At 42.0% G+C, this 25,395-nt stretch overlaps 1 protein-coding gene and 1 long non-coding RNA gene across 5 annotated transcripts; one reads left to right on the plus strand and one right to left on the minus strand.

The window, feature by feature from the left end:
* Window positions 1-946: 946 nt before the first annotated feature.
* LOC104593863 (U-box domain-containing protein 35-like) lies at window positions 947-12,112 on the plus strand. Of its 4 annotated transcripts, none has more exons than XM_019197127.2 (11): window positions 947-1,513; window positions 2,540-2,661; window positions 3,425-3,546; window positions 4,433-4,647; window positions 4,750-4,810; window positions 5,352-5,631; window positions 6,696-6,797; window positions 6,877-7,305; window positions 8,244-9,002; window positions 11,576-11,672; window positions 11,782-12,112. In XM_019197127.2, exons 1-11 carry the CDS (start codon window positions 1,330-1,332, stop codon window positions 11,793-11,795), a joined length of 2,385 nt encoding a protein of 794 aa, XP_019052672.1. In that variant the 5' UTR covers window positions 947-1,329; the 3' UTR covers window positions 11,796-12,112. The 4 variants fall into 4 exon arrangements, with proteins under 4 accessions (XP_019052672.1, XP_010252202.1, XP_010252203.1 ...); XM_010253900.3 differs by having other exon boundaries at window positions 948-1,513; window positions 4,744-4,810; XM_010253901.3 differs by having other exon boundaries at window positions 949-1,513; window positions 4,436-4,647; window positions 4,744-4,810.
* Window positions 4,125-13,874, minus strand: LOC104593862 (uncharacterized). Its single transcript, XR_016076224.1, has 4 exons — window positions 13,516-13,874; window positions 11,767-12,244; window positions 11,504-11,651; window positions 4,125-4,577 (listed from the first exon to the last, which is right to left on the minus strand). It is a non-coding gene; the product is annotated as an uncharacterized LOC104593862 (long non-coding RNA).
* Between the last annotated feature and the right edge of the window lie 11,521 nt (window positions 13,875-25,395).

Below are 25,395 nucleotides of genomic sequence, written 5' to 3' on the forward strand. Positions count from 1 at the left end.
ACAGTGCTGGTCTGAGCAGTATAACGGTATGAGAGCTAGAAGTTGGGATCCTTTACCTCGAGTGGGGAGTACCTTTTTATAGCCGAAGGTTCATGTCCTGATCGGATTAGGCTTTCGGGGTTGTCGGGATGAGGTTAGCCGTCGAGGTCTTCGGGATGAGTCCTAATCCCCAATGAGGTTGTCCCATTTCGCTCTCATGTTCTTGGTCATGCTTATCCGCATGACGTGGAGTCGACGTAGCAAGGAAGATAAGGTGGGGACCGCGGAAGTAGCATAGTGCTATTGTGGCCACGGAATCGATGTATGTCGCAGAGATGGTAGCGCGGCGCTGACGTAGCCAAGGAGATGGTAGCGTGGTGCTGATGTGGCCAAGGTGACTAGGCGGCCCCATGGCACCCAGAGCTAGCTTAGCCCTGGCCCGAACAATTGTGTATTTTCGCTATAAATTTTCAATAATTATTGAGCTTAAACTATTGTTATTTATTAGATATTAGACTATTAATTTAGTTGAAATTAATTATTGTTATTTTCATATTATAAAAAAATTATTAAGAGTAATATATAAAGTATAAATAATATTAAGTTTTTAAAGTCAAAATATAAAAACATTGTCTACTTTTATATATTTTTATTATTTAACTTTCACTTAAGAAAACCCGTGTCCTTGCTAATTTGCCTACTAAAAGCATCCCTAAATTATAAAGCCTCCCCTCCCCTGGTCCAGACTCTATGTCTCGTAAGGTCGTCAGATGGTCTAGAGGGCCTCTACATGGCAACGGTCAAATTGTCAAATTATGGACTGCCCGCCAACATCGGGGGAATTCAGGGAGAAGTGTTATTGTGTGGTGTGTATTTTGAAGGAACAAGAAAAGCTTAATTTAGAGAACAGATAGAGAATAGAAGAGGTGGACAAGAAGAAACTGTTTTAATTTGAACAACAAATAATAAAAACAAGGAGTTTATTATTAAAGTTCCTTCTTTTCATGCAACTAATAGCTCTAGAGGTTCGAGAGAGAGGGAGAAAGAGAAAGAGAAAGAGAGGTAAATGGATTTTCCAATTCTCTCTTTTGAACCTTTAGGGACAAATTCATAAAAAAAGAATCTGATGGGATGTGAAAATTTTTATTTTGTTTTCTCTTTCCTCATTCTCTGATCTGGAAGTTTGCAAATTTTTCGGTGGTTGTTCATCGGTGTAGAGTGTAGAGAAGAGAAGAGGGAGATCGATATATATTGATTGAGTCTCTCTTCCTTCAAGCTTCATCGTCTGGCTTTCTTTGTTGTTCTGAATACAAGGATTAGGGAATTTGGAGAGAGAAGTAACAGAGGACAATGTGGCTCAACAAGGGAAATTCAGAAAGGAAGGACGATGCACGTGGGTTGGTAGCTGTTGCAATTGACAAGGACAAAGGGAGCCAATATTCTTTGAAATGGGCTGTTGATCATATTCTCGGCAAAGGCCAAACTGTAATACTAATTCATGTCAACCAAAAGGCCTCAACTCTTCCTAGTCCAAGTAACTCTCTCTCTCTCTCTCTCTCTCTGCACTATACTAGGTCATGGGCATGCATACAAGTGATTACAGAATTCAGACAGAAGGCAATTTAATTCCATTTTCAACCCTATTTGCTTTAATTTGTCTAACAAGCAATAGGGTTCTTTTTTAACCTTTTAAGCTCCAGGAAACCAGTACATTTTTATACAATCTTAACGTCCATAATATTCTGAGAGGAGCCATTTCTTGGTCCAATGGTAGAAATGCTGGTGGTTACATAATGATTCAAGCTGAGATTCACAGGAACACCGCTTCAAGTCCTACCTAGAGCAGCCACTTAGTGATAAAAATGCTGAAGGTCTGCCCACAATGTGAGGATAAGCATTGGGTAAAGACCTTCTCATCCAATAATATTTTGAGGAACCAAGTTTTCTAATGGTAGATATTTTACCCATTCTGCAATGCCACAGGGCACATAGAGGATATTATTAATTTATAGAGAAATGCAGTTAAGTATAACATATTAAATAACTTCTATTTTTGTCTTTTTCTTTAATATTATCAGCACATACTTGATAGTGGCTAGCCCTAATTTTTTCACAATATTTATTTGTTTTTCCTTGGGAGATTGGGGAGGGGAGTGGATTCCTAGATTAATGTTTATATACCTAACAATGAATCTTGTAAAGGTAAAAAAGAACTATGAAAGGAAATTCTCTACAGAATAACAGTGGTGACCCATAAGCGGTACTTAAATGACAATTAGATATCCACCATGGTTATTGATTATAACTATACAACAAAATACATTGATTCATATTTGAAACTCTGATTTTGCTTTGATATCAGAAGAATTTCCTGAAGTTGAACATGTAAGATGCAAAATTCCCTTAATAATTCAATCAGCACTTAGTTGATTAAAATTCAAACACTCCAGGCAGATTCATAGCATTAAACTACATGAACTCTTCATCAATTTCACAATTATGCTTTCATGGCATGGTCATGCTCTCTCTGATTTTTAGTTTATTTCTTTTGTGGTTGCAGCGGGAAGCCAAGTTTCAATCTCTGATGTTAGGGATGATGTCGCATCAACATATAGGCAAGAACAAGATGGCCAAACCAAGGAATTGTTCCTTCCCTTTCGTTGCTTTTGTACACGGAAAGATGTAGGTTCCATATATAGATAGGTCTATTATTCTCTGGGAAAATCTATGATGCAGGAAATATATGGTATGGAAAGAGTTTTGACCAATCAAAACCCATTCATGAATTCTGATAAATAACACCTGATTTGCTATCACATTTATGATTCCAGTTGACTGGTCAGATGTTTTTCAGAGATCATATCTTTTCCATATCATAGTCGAATTAATACTAGAATACTTTTGAAGCTTCAGTTAGAAATACCAGAAAACTTTAGAAACACTTTGGTGGTATCTGCTGCAAGCAAGGTTCAACGTATCAATTAGATACACCCTATATGCTATATGATGGGTGTACCCTTTGAATGCAAGCAAAAGGGTATTTGAACATCTCCCTATGACAAGTATGGAAGTTGTACTTGAAGTGCAACTGGATGCTGTGCTCGCTCTCGAGATTAGATTGGTGCCCCACAACACCTCCCACCCGTGTATTGGGAACATCTCCCCATGACAAGTACGGGAGATGGTCCCAATGCACGCTGAGATGTACACGTGGGGCACGGTCCTTGTGGGGCACTAATCTGATTTCTGTGCTCTCAACATGTTCACATGCTTGTTGCTTGCAGCAGATCCAGGCTCCTCCAGAATTTCTTCCCTGAGACAACACAAGGGCCTGCCAGTCTGAAAAAATTTTTGGTAGAAATATATACAAGGAATTAATGTTATATGCCAACTATCATTTTTGTATCCTTAAAGTTTATGTTGCTGTATGGAATATTTGCACCAGATACAATGCAAGGACGTTGTAATTGAAGATGTAGACATAGCAAAAGCTTTAATTGAGTATGTCTCCCATAATGTAATTGAGAATTTGGTCGTTGGTGCCTCAACAAAGAATGGCTTTATGAGGTAATTTCTTCATTTTCTAGCAGCCAATGAGTTACAGTAGAATAAAACAGAACACAGCTAGATAGCATATAACATTGCGCATGTAACCTTGTAGAGTATCATTGAATCTAAGACTTTAAATCAATGAGAAAAGCACAATGAATAGGATTCGTTTTATGAAAAGGGTTTTCCTCAATATGTATGATTTGTTTTCTAAAACAAAGACCACTGCAACATCAAGAAAATAAGAAAATAAAATCACCTGAATAAGGCAAATAGGATTATAAGAGAGTGAAAATGAAGTAGGATCAGTTAGTTGTACGCCACAGAGATGTCAAAGAATCAACTATGAACAGAGATGTCAAAGAATTTTTCCATCAATGTCAGTCTGAAATAGTATAAATTCAAAATAACAGCAATCTTAATCATAAGAAATAGAATCAACTATGAACAGAGATGTCAAAGAAATAGGGTGGAAGAGAAGAAGAAACAGAAGGAAGAAAAAGAAGAAATAAGGAAAAAAATGAAAAGGCTTAGGAACAAAATAAAAGAAGAGTACAACTATAATGCAATCACTAATATTTGTTGCATTTAAATGATTAAATCGAAATCTTAATCAATCATATTAAAGATGTCACATAGTTACTTGTTATTGACTCACATTTAACAGCTTACTTTCATCGTTAAAGATGTAATTATAACGTATTGTTTTATCACTGGCTCACATTCTTTGCTGCAGGATGCACTTGGTGCACCATATATTCCATTTCACCCAAATAAATTCCAAGATCTGCCTAGAAAAAATACCTATCCCATTTCATGCATGGAATTCGTGTAATTCTCTATCAAAGCATTGACTGATAGAAGCTATTCCAGTTTGCTTAACTTCAAAAATCTTGTTTCTCAGAAGATTCAAGAGTACAGACGTAGCAACCACTGTATCAAAAGGGGCACCAGACTTCTGCACAGTGTACGTCATCTCTAAAGGGAAAATCTCATCAGTGAGATCCGCCTCCCGTCCAGCTCCAACTGTATCCCCACTTCGAAACCAACTACAAGCACAGAACCAACTCAGTATCAAGTCTGAACCTGTAGAGTCTAATAACTCATACAGTTCAAGAGGTTTGTTTTTAATTATAAATCAATTATCATGCATGTTTTTTCCTATTTTTCTTTCTCAAAACATATGGCTAAGTGAAACTACCTGGGTCCTCCTAGGAGCAGCTCCATTGTCACCATTCGAGCCCCCCCGCAACAGCATACACAGTGAACTCGAATCCATGAAGTAAGTTATACTATATATAACCATCCGAACAGAAAGAGTGATCAATGCATGTCTTACTGTCCAAAAATTCTTGGTGGTTCTCATCTCATTTTTTGGTGTTGAAATCCTCCTTGTCCATGCTAAATTTGTACTTAGGCCTGTTCACTTTTCGGGAAGTTACTTATCCCAATAAATGAACTTTTCCTATGTTCTTTTATTTCACAGGTAAATAAAAAAAATGACTGAACAATTTTGTCCCATCCAAGCGGGAAATTTACTTACACATGAGAGATGGGTGACACCTGAAAAAATAAATTTTTCATAAACCTTATATAAATCTGAAAAAAAAAATATGGATATCTTGATTAATGGGAATCAAAATCCCATTGACCAACTTTTCCCCTCTCAAAATGCAAAAAAAAAAGAACATGCCCTTAAAGCTGAAAGAACTATTCAAAGCTGTAAGACTTTGAAAGGAAAATTGACAATTTTGGCAATCCATGGTTTTGTTATCTATTAACACTAAAGCTGAAAGAACTAACGCAATTATCACTGGAACCAGGTCACCGTTTACAAGGAGGGGCTTGAATGGAAAATCTTATGGAGAGATCTCATTGCCAGATAGTGATATATCATTTGTAAGCTCTGGCAGGCCAAGCGTAGATCGTATGTTCCCTCCAATATATGACCATCTCGAATCTAGCCGGACACCACGGCTGTCAAATTGCTCAGACCTAGACCTCCAAAGTTTCGAGTCAGTACAGTCAGGACCCAAATCAGATCTTCATTCTATGCATGGGATATCATCCTTCTCACACGAAAGTGATTCATCACAGACTATGGTAAGGACACAAGTAAAGATAAGAACAAAAAACCCTACACAAAATACATAATATGCATTGATGTATGCTCTAGTTATCCATCCTTAACAAATGTTTTCCCCTCTTTTGCACAAGTTGTGAAGTGAAACAATGGTCTACCAATACAGGTGCCATGCAAGTATGGCAATGTTGCATGGAATTGAAAGGAAAATAGTAATCTGATGTGGCATACAAATCTGCTAGCTAGCTATTAGGAGGATCCAGCAATGGATCTTCAATGGGAATACACCTTTGAGCATGTAAGTACAGACTGCTACATGAATACAATGCACGGTCTGTGTGTACATGCTCAGAGGTACATTCATATTGGGAATTCTGGAGCATCCGATACCTGTTCAGACTTCCCACTTGAGAATGTCGGTGCCCTTTTTTAAATTTGGTTTTGTCAAATAAGCAAGCATATAAAGGATAATGTTATATAGAACTCTCTCTTGAGAATCCATGGACTGTAAGAATCTGATGTCAGTCCATTACAGCATACAGATGTCATCCATTTAGGAGAGAACATGTAACACTAGTTTGTAGACTAAACAAGCCACCACTCACCACATCCCACTTGGATTTCTGGTGACAAAATCTACCTTGACAGACTATTATACATACCTGACCCAGAATTTTCAACGGGTCTGTCTGTTAAATTATTTTTCAATGTGTCAAATGCATAGATTGGAAAGTTAAGATCAATTTAATATTCTCCCACTAGGATTTCAGGGGATAAAATCAACCTTGACAACTATTATACATACTTGACCCAGAATTTTCAAAAGGGCTGTCTGTTAAATGATTTTTCATTGTGTCAAATGCATAGATTGGAAAGTTGAGATCAATTTGATATTCTCAAGGTCATGGATAAGCTTCTTGTTCTAATTTAAAAACTGACAGTCAAGGTTTCCTCTTTTACATGTACACACTGATCTAATGAAATGCAAAATGAAATATACAGTTACAAATGTAATGCAAAATCATGTAAACTAATTGCACTAAAAAACCATAGAAATCTCAGATTCTTAAGTTGGAGCTTACAGGAGGACGTGGAAGCTGAGATGAGGAGGCTAAAGCTAGAGCTCAAGCAAACAATGGACATGTACAGTACAGCTTGCAAGGAAGCACTCACTGCAAAACAGAAGGTGCTGAGGCTTTGAATTTGATTCTTAAACTCATGAATTGTGATTCTAGATAAGTTTAAACAAGATGCTCACCATACAGGCAAGAGAGCTCCATCGCTGGAAAATGGAAGAAGAGCGAAGATTAGAAGAGGCACGCCTTGCTGAGGAAGCCGCACTTGCAATTGCAGAAAAGGAGAAGGCCAAGTGCAAGGCAGCCATTGAGGCAGCCGAAGCAGCTCAGAGGATTGCAGAGCTGGAAGCACAAAAGAGACTAAATGCAGAAATGAAGGCCATCAAAGAATCAGAGGAGAGGAAGAAGGTGCTGGAATCTCTAGCACATAAAGATTGCAGGTACAGGAAATACACAATTGAGGAGATCGAAGCAGCAACTGAATATTTTTCTGAAACTCGGAAGATTGGAGAAGGGGGTTATGGACCAGTATATAAATGTTATTTGGATCATACACCAGTTGCAATCAAGGTTCTGCGACCAGATGCAGCTCAAGGAAGGCAACAGTTTCAGCAGGAGGTGCAGACTAAAAAAAGTTATTTTTTTCTGTTCATGCATCAAGGCTTTAAACTCAAATTTGTTCATATAGATGCCTTCCAGAGCTAAAATACTTGATCAAAAGTAAGATTTGGTTAAAGAGGTAATGGCTTTAAAAGTCCAATGAAATTGAAGGACAAAATACCCAAAAAGGTCAAAAGAATGCACTTAGACAATTTTCTAGAAAACTTGAGCAATTGGGTGAGATTGCACTCAACTGCCAGTCCTCACTGAGACAAGTCCATACACATTAAATATATGCCTACCTGAGATGTTTTAATTGAATGAACTAGACTAGAATCACAAACAAAGCCTACATCTTTCTAACTTCACATCTGATGCCTGAAGGGTATGCATTCGACGCCTACAAGCATATCAGTGGAAACACCATAACAAAATATTGTAGATACTGTATCTACATATTATATTATCAAACAAAATATTGGCACAATAGTTGGGTTGCTCCATTGGGACCTGGGTGACCATGGTTCAAATCTTGGAAACAGCTTCTCTGTATGTGCACGTGTAAGGCTGCATACATCTATCCCACCCCAGACCCCACATCGGTGGGAGCCTCGTGCACTGGGATGCCCTTTTTATTCTGATATTCCCAGTAATCCTTATTGAGAATGCATAAAACATTATCATTATAATCATGTTTTTTATGCCACCTAAGTACAGTGATTAATTTATAGATCCAAATGCAAGTAGCCTTATCAAAATGTCTACACTAGAAACTAATGTTCCATTAGAGTTTGGATCTTTCAATCTCAACATCGATGCTGCCATTTACTTCCTTCGTTCCTATTTCATTGTGCATATCCTTTCCCATACCAGAATTCAATACTAACCTCAGTAAATAGCTTTTCTTCTTTTAACCTTCTTCTTTTACTTTTCTTTTGTTGAAAACTCCAATGCAGGTTGAAATATTGAGTTGCATACGGCATCCTAACATGGTTCTCCTCCTTGGAGCCTGCCCTGAGTATGGCTGCCTAGTCTATGAATACATGGCCAATGGAAGCCTAGAAGACCGTCTATTCCGCCGAGGGAACACCCCAGTTCTCTCCTGGCAAGTGAGGTTCCGAATAGCAGCAGAGATTGGTACAGGGTTGCTCTTTCTCCACCAGACTAAGCCAGAGCCACTAGTGCACCGTGACCTCAAGCCTGCAAACATCTTGCTCGATCGCAACTATGTCAGCAAGATTAGTGATGTTGGCCTGGCCAGGCTTGTTCCTCCGAATGTTGCCGACAATGTTACCCAGTACCGGATGACATCAACTGCAGGAACTTTCTGCTATATAGATCCAGAATACCAGCAAACTGGCATGCTTGGTATAAAATCTGATATCTACTCCCTGGGGATCATGTTTCTACAAATAATAACAGCCAAGCCACCAATGGGCCTGACACACCATGTTGAACATGCTATTGAGAAGGGGAAATTCACTGAGATGCTGGACCCAGCTGTTCCTGACTGGCCAATCGAAGAGGCATTGTGTTTTGCAAAGCTATCACTAAGGTGTTCAGAGCTAAGGAGGAAAGATCGACCAGATCTGGGAACTGAAGTCCTGCCAGAGCTCAACAGATTAAGAAACCTTGCTGAAGAAAACATGCCCAACATTGTCCTGGTTGGCAGTGCAAGTGCCTCACCAAACCATAGCAACATTTCAATGAACCATGTGAGTTGAAAATACTTACTTAGAGATGCAAATTTAGAAACTATAGAAATGCTCCTACATGCACATGCATTAATTTAGTTACTTTAGTATCAATTGGAACTTTTGGGAAGGTTACAATTACCTCTTGAAGAGCCTAGAACAGAGCACACAGAATGTCCATCTAGAAGTCTGCTACACATGAAAACATTGCATTAGATGAATGTAACCATCTAATCTATTATTATATCACAAGACTGGACTGTCTTAAAGATATTGGATAATCCCCAAAAAAATTGCTTCAACAGAAATAGGTTTAAGGTTAGTTGATATTCAGTTTGGCACAAAAACACTCTAGATCATAACCATCTTACAATATCCGTACATCTGGACATCTTAAAAATACTTGTCCTAATACAATATGAAATAATGCTAATACCATATATGCATGGATGCTTCTAGTGTAGGTATAGGTTTTGTTGTTTTCAGACATTAGCTCTCAAGTGCTAACAGTATATGTATATATTTTTCAGACGTTACCTCTCAAGCCCTAACAGTATATGTATATATTTTTCAACAAAATGTATAAATAGTTTATTTAACAGATCTTACCATAAGAAACTTCCATGCTATTTAAAGCTTTGCTCAATATGCAGGATACAAGTCTTTGAAAAGATAAGTAGCTTATAAAATTCAAAAGCATGATATCAGCATGTTTGTTAGTCTATCTGCATTTGTTTTCTTTTTTTATTTTGATAAATAACAGAACCATTTTATTAGAATTAAAAAGAGGATACAAGTACAGGAGGGAGAGGTAAACTCTCTTAACTCTCCCCACAAAGAACAATGGGATTACAGCATAGCCCAAAACATTTTATCCCTTCCCACCCCTTGTTTGGCAAGTGCATCTGCAAAGGAATTAGCACATCTTTTAACCCACTGCAGTCTCACTTTCATACCCTAAGTCAGCCACTTAAGTTTTCTTTTTTCATCAATGTAGCTCCACATGCTGTCATCCTCCTTCTCTAGCCAGCCTATTACCAATTTTGAATCCCCTTCAATCATCAACCTGCTAATATTCAGCTCCTCAGCCCTTTATACACCCTCCAAAACAGGCAAAATCTCAGCTCGAAGTGAGTCCCTTACACCAATTGGGCCTGAAAACAAAGAAATTAACCTCACCTTCCTCATTCCTGAAAACTCCTCCGATACCTTAAGGGCCAGGGTTTCCTTCACTACCATCATCAAAGTTCAACTTAGTGGAAGCAAAATCTGGTGGAGTCCACATTGGAGAGGACACAGTTTTACTAGGGGCTGAAGATACTACTTCCTTCCAGTTATTCAGCAAGGACATTGTAGAAATATCTTCAAATAAATCCATAGATTTCACCCAATGAACCATTCTAGTAGTGATTACTTCAATAAGTGACCTTCTACTCCTATCCTTTTCAGAAATCGCAGCTACTATACATCTCCACAACACTCTTCCCCTCTTCTTTTTATTTATAATAAAAATAAATTTTCATTCAAATGAAAAAAAGTTACACTCTTCCCCTCTTCTTTGTCCAGTTAACAGTAGAAGATTCAAATAGGTTTTGTACCAAAAAGCCTTTTTTCTTTGAAGTAGATCATAGGTGTTGATCATTCCCAAGACTTCCCAACAAAAGGCCCCAATCCTTTGAGGAACCAATTTACCCCAAACTTCCCTTGTGGGAAAGGGTTGCCCAAGACTGTCAGAGGGTTGAGCCAAAGCTTTGAAAAAAGAGGTACAGGTACAAGTACCAGAAAAAGGATAGAGTCGAGATCTGGGAATCCAATTTTTAAGGATACAATAACACCCTTGTAAAATTTGAAGTAGAGGCAAGACATTGTCCATATCCGAATCTCTAAATCCCCTCCTAAAACCCAAATCTTATTCAAACTCAGAACCCACTTCAGATGAAGTCAAGAAAGTGGACACTGGCTCATTTTTATAATTAGAAATGGAAAACAAGGGAATTGTTCTTTTAGTGGAAAATTCCCCACAAAAACATGTTCCCAAGACTTTTCAAGATTTCTAGAGCACAGGTTACACTTGATGGAAGGTAGGAAGGATGGTAGGATGGCATGTATAGATTTCCAAGGAGAATCACTAGTAGCTCGAGCCCACTTTCCCATATCCCAGCCCTCAACCGCCAGCCCATGAATGCTTAAAATCACCTTAGCCTACAATTTATCCCTATGTATTAGCAGTCTCCACAGCCACCTCCCTTATGGTGAGCTAACCTTAAGGTCCCTTCTTTCTACCCCTAGTTTCTACAAAAAAGAAATCTCCCATTACTGTCATCAGAATTTGTATCTACATATCTAAGTAACCATTCAACAATGGATATCAACTCTTGAAAATGTGAAATGCCCAGCATGTTTTTTGTAGATATGATCTTTGAGTATGCATTCCCATATTCCCCCTTGTTGATACAATTAATACAATGAAAAAACATGTTAAGCAGGGAAGGCATAGATTTCATACACAAAACCTGAAGTACCTTTCTCAGAATTTGCAACATAGGTGAACATAATTCAGAAGACTTGACAAATTGTTGATTTTTTTTCTGCAGGATATTTTAAGTGATCCTCAGTTTGTACAATCTGGATATGAAAGCTCAAGGAGTCGATCAAGCGCATCATCTTTATCTGTGACAGGAAGGCCACCAAGTATAACTTGAGAAAAACTTAGAATTAAAATATAACTTTTCCTTTTAAAGAGAAGATTAATTTATTCTTAGAGGTTCATGAAAACTCATCTTACTTATTCAATCCACAGGAATAGATGGTTGATGACAGTGAGAGAATCCAAAGGGGCCAATATCCAAGCTGATGTAGGGAAGCAAGGCAAGGATCTGAAGTCAGCTGTTTAGTATATTGTGCAATTGTGATGTAGGCCTAGTTCTGTAGCAATACTTTAAGTTCTTAGCAAGAAATAAGGTCAAAAAGCTCAATGTGAAGGCTGAAAATGAGCATATGTTGTCATTTAAAAGGTCTCACATTTTTTGGGTGCAGGTGCCTCTGTATAGCTGAACATGGTTTTGCTTCCCTCGTGTAAACAGAATGCCAATTGGCAATTATTTATGATATTTGATGTGATAAATACAAAACTGTGCGGACTTATCCCTGACATATGCATTATGGCAAGCTCATGGTCACAAAAAAGCTGAGAGAGAGAATTTCCAACAACATTTCCAGATCAAAGGATTTTATGACAATCCAGTTACATGGTTCGCATCAGCCTGTCCAGTGTAGATTATTAGATTACTAGAAGACCTAACTGTAAGTCTCAACCATCCAAAGATGTCTTTAGGACACCTTAAGATTTATATTATATCCATAATAATACAAATGTTACTATCAAGGAGAAAACCCTAGGGAGATTCCAAGGATTGATAAATATATAACTTAGCTGATAACATGAACATATAGGACTTCAAGTATATCCATACATGATATGTTACATATTACAAGTTACTGTAATCTGTCAAAGAAGATCAAGAAATAAAGAACAAAGTGTAAAGAGAAGAGGAGAGAATCAAAGAATAAGAGAATGATAGAAATCTGTCTTGGGGTGGTGGTACCCACATTACCCTATTATATTAGAATGTTTTATAAAAGGGAAAATTTTTTAAAATACCCCTAAGTTTTAGGAAATTGACTTATTCACCCCTATTGTTTTGAAATTGCCTTAAAAGTACCCTCATGTTTTCTGACAATTGACTAAATCTTTCTCTATCGTTAACATCTGAACAGAAAGATGAAAAAGACTATTTTATCCCTCATTCTTTTTTAAATTTTCAAAATGAAACATGTTTACAAGTTGCAACCTCCAACTAAAGTACTCATTTGCTGAATAAAAAAGGAAACCTGTGAAAAAGATGGCCTTAGCACGGTTAGATTCCTGAACCTGTAAACAAGGAAACCTCCTACTATAGTACTCATTTGCTGAATAAAAAGGAAACCTCTAAAAAAGATGGCATTAGCAACACGGTGGATTCCTGAACCTGTGAAAAAAGAAACCTCCCACTACAGTACCCCTCATTATGCTTTAGAAAAGATGGCCTTCAATAAGCTTATCTGGTGATAGATACCTGAACTGAATTCAGATTCAATTGAATATTAAAGAGCAGCCCAATATTGAATCTGAATTCAACACGGTAGATTCCTGAACCTATGTAAAAGGAAACCTCCCGCTACAGTACCCCTCAATTCTTCTTTAATTAAAAAAGATGGCCTTCTTATCTAGCGATAGATTCCTGAACCGAATTCAGATTCAATTGAATATTAAAAGAGCAGCCCATTATTGAATCTGAACTCAGATTTGAATAAGGGCAGCCCAATATTGAATAATATCTTTTGTTTGTTCTGCTCTACAGCTATGACTAGATAGAATTAGGCAAAGGCGATGGGATCTTATTCCATCGGTGATTTTGGAATAAGATCTTTGACAATGTAATTTTGGATTTTGTGGCCTTTTGTCTCTTCATCTATTATACTGTAAATTTCTTACCTGAAACTGTTTTGACTATGGAAGACAATTCAAAAAATGATTCTCCTAGTCATTCATCTCAATGACCTCCAGTGGTTTGCAAACTTATATCACTGAGTTTTCAGATGATTGTCGGTCTTGCGGTTTTGTCTATCTGTTTTAACTTGTTTGTGTATTGGAGTGGGAAACGGAGAGATCTGAAGGAGGCCACCGCTACATTCAAGAACCTGGGACCAATCTTTGTGTCATTGCAGGGGTTCTGTTCTCCTCCATTGAGTCTTTTGGGTGAGGGCAAATGAAAGTGGTCTTCCGTTTCAGTCTCAGGAACCTGCCTTTGTCATTCAACCGAGAAAAAGTTGAAGGTTGGCTTCTTGTCTGCAATGTGGATGTTTAAGTTTTATATTCGAAAATTTGAATAATAATGGAGGAAAAAATTGACCACAAAAGGGTAATATTGGATTTTAAAAAAACCCTATATGTCACATAGTGTTTACATGTGAATGGATTGTGAAGGAGGTTAACGGCCAGGGAGGATTTAGTCAATTGTCAAAAAACTTGGGAGTATTTTATGACAACTTCAAAACAGTAGGGGTGAGTAAATTTCCTAAAACCTAGGGGTCCTTTAAGAAATTTGCCCTTTATAAAAATAAGTGAGTGGACAAGACTGCCCTTGCGTCAATATATATAAAAATAATACATCTCACAACTAGGGGTGTAACTTTTCCAGGTTAGGGTTGGGATTTTGTCAAAATTTCAATAGGCTCAACCCGAAACTCGAGCCCGAAACAATGTAAACTATTAACTTGGGCCAACCCGACTTGCACCCCTACTCACAACACTTGCCCTCCCCTAGGTTGGGTTGTATATATCATGCATACCCAACTTGTTACATAATTCTTCATGCCACATCGTAGAAACACTCTTTGTAAATACATCAGCTATTTTCTCTCTTGAGCTAGCAAAAGGTATAAATATTTCACCAATTTCAACTCTTCCACTAATAAAATGTTTGTCGACTTCAATATGTTCGGTCTTCTCGTGGAGAATCAGATTGTGAGCAATGTTAATGGTTAACTTATTGTCATAATACAAAGACAGGTTTAGAATTCCAAAACCCCAACTCTATGAGAAGGTTCTTTAACCATAGAAGGTCAACTACTTCTTGAGACATGGCCCTATACTCTGCTTCTACACTTGATTTTGCAACCACCATTTGCTTCTTACTTTTTTGAGTGACCAAGTTTCCTCCTACAAAGATACAATAACCAAGAAAGAACCTCCTATGATCAATAAAACTTGCCCAGTCAACATTAGTATTAACTTTTCAATCTAGTATGGCCATGTTTGGTAAAGAAAAGGCCCCTACCAGGATGTTTCTTCAAATTGGAGAAAACTCTCTCTGCATCCCTAAGATGAGATGATTTCAATGAGTGCATATATTGGCTTAGGACACTAACTGCAAATGCAATATCTCACCATGTCATAGACAATGAGCCTTTAATACTGTTGGACATCTAATAATGTTTTCCCCTCACAATCTCCAAGTTTATGGTTTAGGTCTATGGAACTATCTATAAGGTTTATGCCCTAACTTGCCAATATCCTTCAGCAAGTGAAGTATGTATTTCCTTTGAGAGATAATAAATCCTTTATCTAACCTTCCAACTTCAATACTAAGTGTTGCTACCCAAGACAGGGCCGAGGGCAACAAGGGGATTTTGCTAGTGTCTGAGGCCGACGGGTCCGACCTGTGAATAGGAGAAGAGTACACGTCAGAGGCCTCGGATGTTATCCCAAGGGTGGAGACTCCAACGGTCAAGTTAGCCAAGTGTCAAAAGAGGGGTCAGACCAGGCTCGAAACAAGGGCTCAGAGCTTAGTCCTTAATAGCTAAGGAGAGTTCTCTTGGGATTCTGAATGCAAGAGAGTAAGTGTCTTTAACTGGAGATGAGCACCCCCTTTTATAGTTGAGCTTGCCTTTGAGTGGTTAAATGCAAGAGAGTAAGTGTCTTTACCTAGAGATGAGCACCCCCTTTTATAGTTGAGCTTGCCTTGGAGTGGTTGAATGCATGAGAGTAAGTGTCTTTACCTACATCACTTGCCCCCCACACTCGAGGCCATAGTAGCCGAGTTCGAATGGTGTGTTGAGGGGAGACCTCGACCTCGGCTGAAGAGAGTACTACGCAGCTATGTGGAGGCGTCATATGGCACGTTGGGCAGAGGCCTCGGCTTCGGTCGAAGAGAGCCTCATGTAGTCGCATGGGGGTCGATGACCTCGGCTGCTAAGGACTCTTCCTGGCAACTACGTGGTGAGTACTTCCTTGTTTTCTTCTCACCTCAAAGGAGGATCACGATGAGCTGAGAATGCAAGACAGTGGCCAACACGGGTGCAAGGCATCCATGTTCGTCGATTGTGTCCTGCATGGGTGTCATCTTCATCCAGTTCGGGTCAGTGTGTGGGACGGACATCAATGTTGAGCGGTCATGCCGCGAGACGATGCGAAGGGTTGCCTAGTTTTGGGTCGCACCTGACCCAGAGTCAACGGGCGGACCAACTTGCTCTTTTGGCATTGTTTTGTCTCCCCGAGGTCGATGCCACGTGTAACACGTTGGTTCGGGCTGTCAGGTTGGCGATTCTACGGCCGTTGGATTAAAGTGATATGAGTCGTACATTTCCTTTAAATAGGGACATTGGTTGAGTGAGTCCTCACCATTCGCTCGATCCTTCAATTCTTGCTTATGATCCCAAAGACCTCGGTTACCAACCAACCGATCCCTTAAACTTTCTTTTGTCACTCAGACACTATGTAAAGGACTCCTACCATCAAACCATGGCATACTCAGACTTTGGACCTAAGTGTTATGAACTCCCTAACTTGAGTGACACTGGCTGTTCCTCTAACACCTCGTCCAGTAGTGGGAGCAACAGCAATGAATCCGAGAGCTCCCCTCAGGCACCAAGCGTCTGGGTACTGAGGGAGAGAAACGCCCCTGGAGGAGCTAAGCGCGACCAACGGGGCATGGATTCTCTCAATGAAAGTATTGGCTCCACGAGGTCGAGGGCTAACGCCATAGGGAATGCCCCAGCACTTCCTGAAGTGGTGGAGCCGGAGGAAGCTGAAAAACCTACTCCCAAGGAGTGGGCTGAGGCTGAAGGCCGAGGAATGAGGCTGATGTGTTTCCCCCACTTGGATTTTGATAGTGAGATCGACAAAGAGCAAGTGAGGGCTCATTTCAAGATGTACCATATTTCGGGGGGCTATAGGGTTAGAGTCCCCTGTGTCGATGACTAGCCGTGGCAGCCCACTGAGGAGGAGGTGTGTGTGCATGAGCACTACCTCCACTTCGGCCTCTGTTTCCCATTGCGTCCTCTTGTCCCTGAAATCCTCAACTACTACAACATCTCCCTCAATAAACTTGCTCCAAACGCAGTTAGGACCATAGTGGCTATGTTGGTGATGGCTCACCTCCGAGGTGTGTCCGTGACCCTAAAAGTCTTCCGAGGTATATTCGCCCTGAGGAAGCATCTCGATGGGGACGGTCTATGGCACTTCCATGGCCGACGGGATAAGGTAGTGGACAACATCTTGTCCATCAACAACTGGAAGAAGAAATACTTCTTCAATCGTTGTCCAGAGGGATGGTCTTTCCAATCCGACTGGGGGACACTGAACTTGCCGACCGAGAGGATCAGGCCGTACATTTGTGAGGAGTCAACCGTGATGACTCGGATACAGCTAACTGGGATGATTCACGCCAGACCCTTAATAACAGAGGAAACCTTGATGTGGGCTAGCCTCAGCCCTACCCCCATCGGTAAGGGCACTCTTGTTGTCGGCTAGCTATGTTGTCTTCTTAGTCTTCCTCATCTTTCCTCTAACATAGTCTTTCTTTATTGCAGAAATGGACGGCAAATTGAAGGACAGGCTTATGCAAGCAGCCAAGGTCAAATACAAGAAGGGCCCAGCAGAGGGACCTTCGAAGAGGCCTATCAAGAAGAAGTTGCCTCAGGCAAAGGGACCAGCCGAGACCGAGAGGAGGGTGGCCACTCCCAAACGACCGGCAGATGCCCCTTAAGACCAGAGGGCAAATAGGTTGGCAGTGAGGGACCGTCGAGCTGAAGGTGTCGCTGGAGGTTCCCGATAGTCAAGGCCGTACTCTTTTCACCCGCGGGATGACATTCCATTGGTGGCACATAGGCTATTCCACCCGAACTGGAATGTTAGGGAGGGTGGCTCCCTCATCAACCCGAACATCAGTCGTGCTTTAGTCAAGGGGGTGCTTCCTACGGGGGATCGGCACTCCTGGACTCAAGTCTCCATCCAAGCCGTACCCTACCAGATAGACTGGCTGAGGTAAGGCTTGATCTTCATTTGCTTGATGTTATACTCCTACTTAGTTTTTTTTTCCAAATGATGAAGGTTTCTTGTGTCTTTGCAGACGTCCTCCTATGCTCTTGGCTTGTGCGATAAGGTGGGGTGTTGTTGTAGTAGCTCCGATCATCACAAGAAGAGAACAAACAGCTGAAGCACCAGTTGGCCGAAGAGCGGGCCAACCAGGAAGCCACTGCCGAGGCGGCCCATGGGGAGCACAAGTGCTGCAATAAGCTCAAGGCCGAAGTGGCAGCAAAGAGGGAGCAGTTGAGGGCTACCAAGGCTTCCTTGGATGAGGCGGTGCATAAGCTTCAAGAGGCCTCGATTCAAAATGTGGACGAGTACAAGGCCTCCGAAGCCCACAACGATGAGTTGGAGGGCATTGAGGATACCAATGGCTTAGGTGCTAGCGCTCCTTCTAGATTTTGATGTCAATTAGCTTGGGCTTCAACCTCCAAGCCAACAAGCAGCCGAGGTGGTGGGGCCAGTTAAGGGCCAAGCCAGTGCTAAGCAACCTACTTAGCAAGAAGTAGCCGATGAGCGCGTTGACATCGAGGTTGAATGAAAGCGCTCGCAAGGGGTCAGGGCTTCAACCGGACATCCTTTTGCTTCTTGTTTTCTTTTTTTTTTCTTTTTTTTTTCTTTTTGTTTGTCATTCTTCTCGTAAGGGGCTCAGCCTCCCCCATCAGAGGCCTCTTTTTTGTAAAGAGTTTAATGATCAATGAATACACTGAATACACTTGATTTTTTTTTGCCAAACTTATGCCTTTTTCTTTCTTTTTTCTCATCTTTTCCTTTCTTGTTATGTAAGGGGCCAATGCCCCCCTCGAAGAGACATAATTTGCAAAGAAACTCATAAGTCCTGGCTTAGATACCTGCAAAGGCATTCCTCCTTAAGGTTGTTAAGCCAAGGCCGACTCTCATCATCGAGGTCTTGGGACCCACTTCCTTAGCAAGAAAGAAGGGAGGCGATTGCCTTAGCTTGCCTGGCGTATTCTTCCTTAAGGGTTTAAAGATTGGACTTGCACGTGGCCAAGGTCCAGCGAATGGTGCTCGGCCAAGGCCACAGAGTACCTTTGCCTTAGTGGGGTAGCATTATTCATTTAGTGTGTTCGTTCATCTTGTTTTGTGTTAAGCGGTGGACCGATGTCAGCTCTTTGGCTCACATAGAGACTCGCTTCTTTGGAGGGTCTTTGAGGCTGAGGCCGATGACAAAGGCCGCTCGTTAACAATGGCCGAGGTCCCGTAAGCTTATGACTTAGCTAAAGAAGGCAACTAGGCGTATGACCCTATAAGAGTCGTGTGCCTTGGGTCAACGTCCAGTCCAAGCGTATAACCTTGGTGAAGGTTGTGTGCTACAACCGGTCGTTTGGCTGAGGGCTCCTAAATATTGGATGAGACGAGAACGTTTACACTAAAGTGACTTAAGTCGAGGTGAAAGGAACTTGCTTACTTTATTCACAAATTTTCCAATAGTCATATTTACATCATTGATAATACATTCAGATGTTCTCTACGTTCCGAGTGCGAAGCCACTAGTCTTCCACTCATGAACAGAGCACGGGCAGGCGGACCAAGGCTTTTCATCTTCTCTAGTGGCCTGGCCGAAGGCATGGTTGAAGGTGCATTCAATCAAGGGGTCTACTGATGCTGGTGCTTCCATGGTGGGTTCAGCCCGACTCATACTGTCTCCTCAGGCTCGGCCTCGGCTTGCTAGTTTGTCCCAAAGGCTAAGTCCTTCCCAACAGTAAGGCTCTTCAATTCTCACCTTTCAGCGCTACAGCATAATACTGTCGGGCGACTTGCTAGTCCCCCCTTACGCCATGCTCAATGGGGAAACTCATAGCGAGGTGATAGGACGAGATGGATTCCTTGAGTGCATAAAGGGTCAGCCTCCCTATGATAGCTTTATATGGGGAGCCTATCTTCATGACCAAGAGCCCAGTCATCCATGTGACTTGTCGAGCCTCAGTCCCTATCATGATTGCTAAGGTTATCTTCCCCTCGAGTTTAATGATTGCTCTAGAGAATCCTACCAGTGGCATGTCTATAAGTTGTAGCCAATCTGGTGCCAGCTACATCTTCTCGTATGAGTTGTAGAATAAAATATCGACCAAGGAGCCACTGTCTACGAGGACACTCCTCACCACGTAGTTGGCAATGGTGATAGACAACACCAATGCGTCATCGTGGGGCAATGAGATCCCTTGCAGGTCATCGTCAGTGAAGAAGATGGCATCTTCTGATCTTAGTCTTTTAGGCTCGAGCTTTGGATGTTAAGTTGTTAGGGATATGCCTTTCGGGCCAAGGCCGATCCTCCAGCAATGACATCAATAACTCCAGCCAAGGGGTGATGGGCTTAGGTCTCGACCTATTGCTATCACTGCAAGGACGAGGAGTCGGCATCACCTCCAACATACTCTTTTAGGTGCCCACGGTGGATGAGGGACTCAATCTCATCCTAGAATTCATAATAGTCTTCGGTATCATGGTCGATGCCGTATTGGTACTTGTAGTACTTCTTGGGGTTGCCTCTTTTGGTATTCCTTTTTCAGTTTGGTCGACCACCTCATATATTCCTCATTACCTACTTTCATCATTATATATGTTCGAGAGGAGTTTAAAGGCGTATATTTGTCGAAGGAAGGGGTCAGCGGCCTCCTTTCACTGCCTCTATTGATGTGGCTATGGTCACGGCCTTCCCAATTGTGAGCGGTGTAGTAAGGCTACGTGCGGTGGTTTCCTTAAAGGACGAAGGAAGGCTAAGGGCTTTTGTTGATAGAGAATCGTGTGTTCGTTATGGTTCATGGCTCCATTTATAGGGAGAGATCCCAAGGTCCTGAAAGGAAGGAGCCAAAAGAGTTTGATTCCCACTTATAAAGGGAATCAAACTACTTGGTGTGGGCGCATTTTATTCCGAGGAACCCCATGTTCTGTTGGTTGCTCCACAGCGCCGGGCTATTGAGGTTCGTGGATTGTTTCTTGGACCACCCTGGCAGAGAGGGGGTTAGTTACGAGATGCCGCTCCTCTCTCACTGGTGCTGCCTGACGCATATCTTCGTGGCGCTTTCAATGAGTTTGGCATCACTATTGAGGATGTTACAGCCTTATTTGCACTTTCTTTGGGTGGTGCAGTGTCTACTTACCATCTCCAGTATTTTGAGTCCATCCCTAGCAGTTTGTTAGAGTTGTACGCAGAGTTAGTGGACGATATCAGTGTCTTCAAGGCACAAGTTGACGAATCGACTGCACGTGGGAAATGGCCTCGTGATGCCTGGATCACATTTTGATTTGAGAGTAGACGTCCAGATGATGTCATGGTTAGGAAGTCAGATAGTCAATGCCATCTTGTAGCATTTATCCTGTACATGGCGTTGCGGTTTCTGTTCTCTGGTAATCCTGATTATGGCATTCTCACTGTTTTAGTTCCATTTTCTATTCTAACAACCGGCGGGCATCAACTTCTGTTGGCCTCCATGTCCTTGGCTACCTCTGTGACCAGATGGACGATACAGTGCACCAGATCATGAACCTGAGATGCAAGTGTCGTTCTTCGTCTTCGCCCCTTTTTTGTTTATATATCTCTATGAACACTTTTAGCTTAGTGTCATTCCCCGCCTATCTGTTAGCATGGAGACATTAGAGGGTGAGCGGACTGAGGATGTCTCTCTCAATGTCTGTTGTGGAAAACAGTGGCTTAATGCCAAAAGGGAGAGGCGATTCGGTGTTGCTAAGATTGAACTCGAATTTTCTTCGTTGGATGGTTTTGTTAACCACCCGTATATTCAACCAGTCCACCATGCCATGCCCTTATACGTCAAAGTCAACTTTCCAAAGGGTGGTGATTAGCAATGTATTGTGGATGCTGACAACCCAGTTGTTCGTGATGATCATCTGGTTCTGTAGCCAGGTGCAGTTGCCTACTTGGATCGCACCGGGGAAGCGCAAGTCACCGCTTACCTCCCAGACCGTCTCCTTCACCAATTCTGTTATGATGGCATGGGTTCTCAGTTTCTATGCTCTAGTGGAAAAGACGTTTTTTGGCAATGTCACCACGGATTGGCGTTTCTTGGGGTCACCCGCTTCCCGTTGGCTGGTTTCAAGCATGTGGAGGTGTGTAGCTCTGTCCACTTGGGGTATTTGTGTTCTCTATTTGGTGGCTTGCAAATGTTCATGGTGACGTAACATCACCCTCGACATGTGGTGGTGCCACCTCCAGGTCATGCGGCGGATCAGGGTGAGGAAATTGTTTCAGATACTCTGGTCGTGGAAGTACAATGTCGCCTGGGCACTAATACCAAAGGTAAGCGGCCTTTAGTTGATGTTAGCATCCGATTTTTGCTCGGTCCGCCGCCTGAACCCTAATTCATAACGATTTCCTGATCATACCCTTCCAATCTCTCCAAAAAGCCCAGAAAACCCAAAAATCCCAACCTTCACCCCTAGAGCCCTCAAATCTACCGTTAAACCTACTTGATACCTATCCAATGGCCCCAATCGACCCCCACTTACACCTCAACCATCAGATCAGACCTACAACCTCCCAAAACACCTACCTATGAAATTTCAGTTCAAGATTCCTCTGTTTACCCTTTCGACAAGCAAAGAATCCATTTTGACCCCTCTCGTAAACCCAAACACTCAAAACCCAGATTACTTTGATATTGACACATCCGAACCGGTTAGACCACACCTTTAGACTCCAAACATACCATAACACCTTCTCATAAAATTTCACCCCCATATTCTTCCACTTACCCTTCTATCAAACCAAGATTCCATTTTAAAACATCTCGTTAACCCAAATGTCTTCAATCTTGACCCTCTAAGACTGATCAGACCTCATCATCAGATCTTGGACACCCCCCAATACCCACCTGTGAAATCTCAACCCAAAATACCTCTGTTTGCCCTTCAATCACACCAAGATTCCATTTTAAGGTTCCAGATTGACCATATTACAAATCCGCACGATCTGGGCCTAGTTGGCTCAATCCAACCTTACCAATCACCTTAGAACACCCAAAAATCATACCTTATGAAATTTCATCCAAAATAGACCTTGTTTGCCCCTTGATCACACAAAGATTTTGTTTTGATACCCCAAATTAACCGAATTGAGCCCTTTCCAGATCTGCCCACTCCGGGCCTAGTTGGGCCAATCTGACCCCCACTAATCAACTCAAAATGCTCGAAAACCCCACCTTGTGAAATTTCAATCAAGAATACCCTCATTTACCCTTACATCTAAAAAGATTTTATTTCAACCAATCTCACTAGCCCACACATGCACGATACCACTCCGCAGTCAAATCCATCCTAACCCACTGATCATCAACCCAAAAACCCCATCGTTGAAGCAAAACTCCGGTTTAACTCCTAGACCGACTTTGACCTAAATTCACAAAAATTACCAAATTACCCTCGGATCCCCCAAAATTATCAAAATGCCATTTTAACCTAATCTAAACTTTCTTTCATTCGAAAGGAAGGGGGTGGAATTCACTACCACCTCACACCCCTGTTGGCAGTTGCAACTCCAGGAAACGCTAAATTCAGCGTCCTCCAAGCTATCCCTTCCCGATTTCCAAGGCGTGGCTTGCAGCACCATTTTTTTATGGAAAAAATAAAAATGGTTCCAAACAAATGCTCATTTCTTAGAGCACCGTTTTTTCCGACATGGCACTGATGTGGCATTGTTTTCTACAGCAACGACAGCGTGCCAAACAAACACAAAAGAGTAGTGCAATTCACACACTACCTATGGAAACATTTGCCATACAAGGGTTCCAATTTCAAAGACCCAGATAAAGGCATGGTCGAGAAGAGCAACATAAAGATGGATGCCCAAATAGCTAAAGTGAACAATAACATCAGAAGTCTATGGTTACAATTAGCATATCTGAAAAAGAAAATTATAAAATGTACAAAAGATCATGATGGTCTCGTGACATACTTAGAAGAACTATGTAACCATCAATCAGTTTTACAAAGGGTCCACGATTCATGGGTCAAGGCGAACATGTGCCCTGTCTCGGTCCTCACGGACACGGTAAGGGTTGATCCAGATCCCCGAGTACTCTAACTTGGGTCCTATCCGTTCCTCCTGGCTTGGCGATCATTCAAGTGGTCATGGAGGTTCGGGACCTACAAGGGAGTGGTGTGGCATCGGCCCTCTGCCCTAGAATGGGGGCTATGGTGGCCGGACTGCCCGCCTTCGTCCCGGGAATTCACTCTTCTTCGATGACAATGATGTTGTTCGAAGTTCTGGCGGTAGTCGCCAGACTGTGTTGATTCTTCCCCTCTTCAGCTAGGGGGTCTTGCGTTCCTTGATGGCTAACAGGAACGTCGACTGCTACTGGATTCTAAGGGCTCGGCCCGGTGGGAGTCAGCGGAACTGAGGGCTAGCGGGACCGCAGACTCACCCTGCCCTTGGTGGCCCGATACCCCAGTGGGGCGGCCTCCTGCCTAGGGACACACCTCCTCGACCCTCCAGGCGAGGTGATCCAATCGGTCGAGGACCGCTTGGAGCTGTTCATTAGTGACCAAGTTCTGAGCGTTCCTGGTATTTCATACCATGTTGACTATAGCTTAGGGAATGTTCTTTTGGATTTTAGGTAAGTTGAGGGATGTCTTAGCGACGATTCCCACAGATGGCACCAATTGTTGATGCTCGGAATGGCCGAGGACAACACTACCAATTCACTCCTCAAGCCCAAGTGGAAGCGAGGTGTCTGAGGGTCAAGGACCGTGGTGACCGAGTAGAACCTGAGGTGGATGAGTTCCGAGGTCTGAAGTCTGAGCCTGGGGTCCGAGGTTTGCTTTTCCCGAGGTTATCGGTTCTACAAGGACAGAAGAATGCCAGAGGCCTCAGGTGGAGACCCGAGGCAGAGACTCCAATGGTCAAGTTAGTACTGAGGAGTGAGGTGGACAAGGTCCAAGGTGCGAACCCCAAACAAGGTCACAAGGGAGTAAGAGACCTCAACTGTTAGTAAGAGAGTCTTGAGTGTTCGATCCTTTACCTGGCGGGGGGTCACCTCATATTTATACTTGAAACCGCCTGGAGGTAGGTAAGCTCGGACGGTCGAGATGGAGTCCATACGCAGGGAGCGCAGCCATCTGAGGCTGCCATATGACCGTGTATCATTGATTCCGCGAAGCTTGCTGAACTCAGGCGTGCCTGCGCCCTGATTGGTCCCAACCCGAAAAGCGCCCAGTGAAGGGATGAGAGATCCATCATATATATGGCCGAACCCTGCAGGAAGGTTGGGCAAATTTTCAAAAATTTCTCTCTCTCCCATGTGGGAATCACATTCCATATTTTACAAAATTGCATTTTCAAAGATCAATCTTGAACTCAATCAGACCAGATCTGAAACCAAAAGGGAGTGGAGGGATATACCTGATACGAAGCAGGAATAACCTCCAATTAAGGTGTTCACGCCCAAGGAAAAATCCAAAGACTACTTCCACCGAAAATGACACGGTGCAGGATGAGGCAGAATCCGTAGGATGGTTCTTCAACAAGAA

The sequence above is a fragment of the Nelumbo nucifera genome, chromosome 5, assembly GCF_055504915.1.
Source record: "Nelumbo nucifera cultivar China Antique chromosome 5, China Antique-T2T, whole genome shotgun sequence".
Lineage (NCBI taxonomy): Eukaryota > Viridiplantae > Streptophyta > Magnoliopsida > Proteales > Nelumbonaceae > Nelumbo > Nelumbo nucifera.